The sequence below is a fragment of the Chrysochloris asiatica genome, unplaced genomic scaffold, assembly GCF_000296735.1.
Source record: "Chrysochloris asiatica unplaced genomic scaffold, ChrAsi1.0 scaffold00312, whole genome shotgun sequence".
NCBI classification, from domain to species: Eukaryota; Metazoa; Chordata; class Mammalia; order Afrosoricida; family Chrysochloridae; genus Chrysochloris; species Chrysochloris asiatica.
Window position 1 is genome coordinate 1,102,378 of NW_006408830.1, and position 4,522 is coordinate 1,106,899.

General features: G+C 54.4%; 1 protein-coding gene across 1 annotated transcript; it reads right to left on the bottom strand.

Annotated features, from left to right (window-relative positions):
* Window positions 1–1,388: 1,388 nt before the first annotated feature.
* On the bottom strand, window positions 1,389–2,486 carry S1PR2 (sphingosine-1-phosphate receptor 2). The gene has a single exon (XM_006875079.1). The coding sequence runs from the start codon at window positions 2,484–2,486 to the stop codon at window positions 1,389–1,391; it is 1,098 nt and encodes a 365-aa protein (XP_006875141.1).
* Between the last annotated feature and the right edge of the window lie 2,036 nt (window positions 2,487–4,522).

Sequence of the window (4,522 nt, forward strand, 5' to 3'; positions counted from 1 at the left end):
AGAAATTGAACCGTTTATTGGCCCAGATTGGGTCTCAGGCTAGGAGGGGGGCATCTGGGGAGCTGTATAAAGGGAAACAAACCCCCGACTGGCTCCTTGCCCACCAAAGACGCCCTTAGCCTTTGCATTCATGTGTTGGAGGCATGCGGTTGCCTTCCTAGAGGTGAGCTGACCTCAGCTCTCAAGCGGGGAGACTGAGCCAGCAATTACTAAGGGGCTGCAGCGGGGTCAGTCCCCCCACCCCCACCCCATTTGGCAGCTTCAACACAGACATGAAGAGACAGAACAGCATCCATTCTGAGGGAAAGAAACATGGTGGGGAGCCAGGTCACAGATATCACACACAGACACACAGACACATAAATACACATTTGTACCGTACTGTCCTTTGCATCCATCCACAGGATTTAGCAAAATCCTTCTGGGACAGTTTAGGAGAGAGTGGCTCCAGGCAGTATCCTTGGTCACCCCAATTCTATGCTCCATTCAATACAACTTGAAAGGAGGCACAGTGGCTGAGGGCTGCTTTCTTTAGGGGACCTGGTACTTTGGCCCTGGCTGGAGGTGAGAATAACTTGGGGATAGTTTTATTTTAGGGGGTTCCTGTGCAAATATCTCCCTCTGAACTTTCTCAAGTTCCACCTTGCCCCAGTGGGAGGTCCAAAGTCCTCCCCACAGCTCTACTCCCCCCAAACCAGTTTTTCCAGCCTTTGGTGATTCTTCTGTGCCCCAATAGTGCAATTTGCCAATGAGGTCTGAGAATGGGGCTCAGCCCCCCACCCCACCCGACACCCCCCGCCCTGCTGTTTCCGGGCATCATGAAGAGTGAGAGGAAAAAGGAAAGGGAAGAAGTAGCCCAAGTGGCAGCTGGTGACATTTGGGGAAGCTGTGGATTTGGGCCCAGACACTGTAGCCAATGTTGCCCTAAAGGCCAGGGAGTAGACCGCCAGCCCTCGGGGACAGAGGCTCCAAGGAAGTGGACAGATGTTGCCAGAGATGGCAGAAGGGGAAATTCAGAGAGGGTTCTGGAGCAGGCCAAACAGTCAGGCAATTGTTACAATGTTGAAATCCCCTATACCGCTTGGCCAATTGTTCCTGCCCCAAGCTCCCCTTGAACGCCGGCCTGCAGTCACCCCGGCCCTTTCCAGGACCCCCTCCCCTCACCCAGGCCACACTGGCCACCAATGCTGGTCTCCAGGATTCTTCAGCAGCTCTGTCATCCGATTGGTCAGTGCCTCGGCCAAACTAGCTGTGGAATGTTTCCAACGCTGCCCAGGTCTGCCGGCTGGAGGCATCTTGGTGGACAGCCCCTCATCTCTGTCCCAGGTCACCCAGCACCCCACTGCGTGGCCCTCTGCCATCAGCCTGGTTGCTGGCCCAGCCACCCTTCAGACCACTGTGTTGCCTTCCAGAACCGTGGGTGTTGTGGGCATGTGTGTGCCTCTCTCCAGCGAGCTAGAGCTGCGCAGGGGCAGGAGGCGGTGGCCCGGTGTTCCACTCCGCCGTCCCTGCACCCCCGCTGCCCGCTGACAGCACTGCAATGGCCGGAGCACCCCCGCTGCCCGCTGACAGCACTGCAATGGCCGGAGTACCTCCCGCCGCAGGTCCCGGCTGCGCCACGTGTAGATGACAGGGTTGAGCAGTGAGTTGAGAGTGGCGAAGGCGAAAAAGTAGTGGGCTTTGTACAGGATAGGGCAGGACCGGACCGTACAGGCGTAGTCCAGGAGGAGAATGCTAAAAGCAGGCAGCCAGCAGACGATGAAAACACCCAGTACAATGGTGACCGTCTTGAGCAGGGCCAGCGTCTGTGAGACAGCCACATCAGCATGGCTAGAGCGCACCACACAGTAGATACGGATGTACAGAGCCACAATGGCCAACAAGATGACGGAGAAGATGGTCACCACACAGAGCACGTAATGTTTGGCATAGAGCGGCAAAACAGTTGAACAGGTATCCAGGTGGCCCAGGCAGTTCCAACCAAGGATGGGCAGACCGCCGAGAGCCAGTGAGATGAGCCAGGAGGCCGCAATGAGCAGCAACATGCGGCAGCTCTTGTCGCTGCCATACAGCTTGACCTTGGCAATGGCCACGTGCCGCTCAATGGCAATGGCCAGGAGGCTGAAGACAGAGGCAGAGAGTGTGATGAAGGCAGATCCCTCGCGGGCAAACCATTGCAGAGGCGTCAGCCCCAATGTGACAGGGCCTGAGAGCAAGGTATTAGCTATGAAGGCCACACCCGCTAGAAGGTCCGAAGCAGCCAGGTTGCCCAGAAATAGGTACATGGCTGAATGGAACTTGCTGTTTCGTGCAACCGCAATGAGTACCAGCAGGTTTTCCATCACAATGGCGCCGCAAAGGATGATAATCAGGGTTGAGGCCACCTTGCGGGACGGCGTCTGCTGCGTGTCTAGCGTCTCCTTTGTGTAATTGTAGTGTTCCAGGACCTTGCTGGGGCTCAGATACTCCGAGTATAGGCTGCCCATGGTGGGGCTCAGTGACCAGCTGGGGCCATGAGGCTATCAGAGCTGCAGAGAGGAGAGACAGACAGAAAGGTCAGACAGACAGATGCAGCCTGGGCTTTGATCTCGCATGGCTGTGATTTGACCTTTATTGCTGAATGGTCTGAATGAGCACTATCCCCATTTTAAAGGTGGGAAACCCAGAGAGGTCGATTCACTTTCCCAAAGCCTCAAAGCAGTTAAGTGACAGGGTCAGAGACGGTGGCTCCGGACGGCCTCTATAACCCCTAAGCTATAACTATCTTTCAAAGGAAAAGACGTACAATTCCTTCTCGAAGCTTCCCCCCAAATGCATGAAGAGTTCAAATCAGAATTACGGAAACCTTGCCCAGCTTCCTGGAGGGCTTGTCTCCTTTCTCCAACACTCACAGAAGGCTGGGGCCTCAGGTGACCTGCTGACCTGAGCCACAGAGAAGTTCGCCACTGATAACAAGGTTCCTTGCTCATTACCACCCACTGCTCAAGATATCAGTCTGGGCCTAAGCCTTGAGGCCATGGGTGCTCCCAAAATAAGGTCTTAAGGAGACACCAGGGCGGCCCTGAGGTCACGTCATCTTAAAGGACTTCAGTTTTGGAGGCAATCCAGGGTTTAACCCCACTCTGCTGCTGACACACTGTGGGACCCTGGGCAAGTTGGTCTGTAGCCCTCAATGCCTTCATCTGTGGGAGAAGAAAGGCCACTTTATTAGGGGTTTAATTGGCAAAGAATATTAAATCTACCATGGATTGGCAGAAAAACGAACAAATCTGTGTTGGAAGAAGGATAGCCAGAAAGTTCCTTAGAAGGAAGACTGGAGAGAATTTGTCTCACGTACTTTGGACATGTTATCAGAAGGACCCAGTCCCTGGAAAACATCATGTTTGGTACAGTAGAGGGTTATCAAAAGAGAGGCAGACACTCAATGAAATGGATTGACGCAGTGCCTCCAACAATGGCCTCAAACATCAGAACAATGGTGAGGATGAAGCAGGACCAGGCAGTGTTTGGTTCTGCTGTACATAGGCTCACTATGAGTCAGAATCAACTTGACAACACCAAACAACAACAAATCCTTTCTAATGATGCACAAGGCATGCTTAGCATATAGCAGGCACGCAATAAATATTAGTCAATGGCTTTATTACCATTCCCCTCTACACACCACAAACACAGCTCTAGATGGAGTACCCCACACCCAAGGGTTTGGAAAGGGATCCTGTCTGACTGAAGGGGATGTTTGGCCAGCCAAGGTTTCCAACAGCCTGTTCTCATCAGTACCATCCAGCTCTGCCCAGGGACAGAGGGTCCCTAGGGGATAGGCAGGGCGCTGCCATCCCCCTCCCCAGCTAGGATGAAATCCAGATGTGAGGCCCCTGGAACAAGCAGGGTGGAGTCTTGGTTCCTTGGTCACATCCGGTGCAGAGCAGGCTGGGAGGGGGCGATGTGATGGGGGAGCCACAGGAGACCCGTCTGGGAGGTCCTGGCTGGGAAGATGGAGCAGCTGTGCTGAAGTCACGTGAGCTGTGAGGGGCATGCAGCCCTTGGGGTGGGGGGGGAAATAATGACATTCATTTCCATGAAAGCCTGAATCACCCCCTCTTAAGGAAAACTGAGCTGTGGGGGGAGGGGCAGGAAAGGCTCGAGTGGGCAGGGAACAAGTAATAGATACCATGCCCTTCCCCCACCACATGGGGAAAGGCAGGGTTCCCGAGGAGCTAGGGCAAGGTCTGCCTTTTACAAGGGGGGCTAGGAGGAAGGTACAGTTGTTAACTAATTACAAAAGGCTAGGGGAAAAGCCTTCCCCAAGTCCCTGGAAACCCGCCCAGCAGGGAACACGTGTGTCCCAGTAGCACCTTCCAGAAAAAGCTGGTTAGGCCGGTTCCTAGGGAGCCTGGGAGTGATGGGGGGCTTCTGGGGTCGCACAGCCATGACAGTCCCCAGTGCACCCTGAACCTCAGCCGGTCAGAGGCAGCTGCTTTCCCTGGTAGAAGGACATCCGTCCTAGTTTGGGAACAGAGAC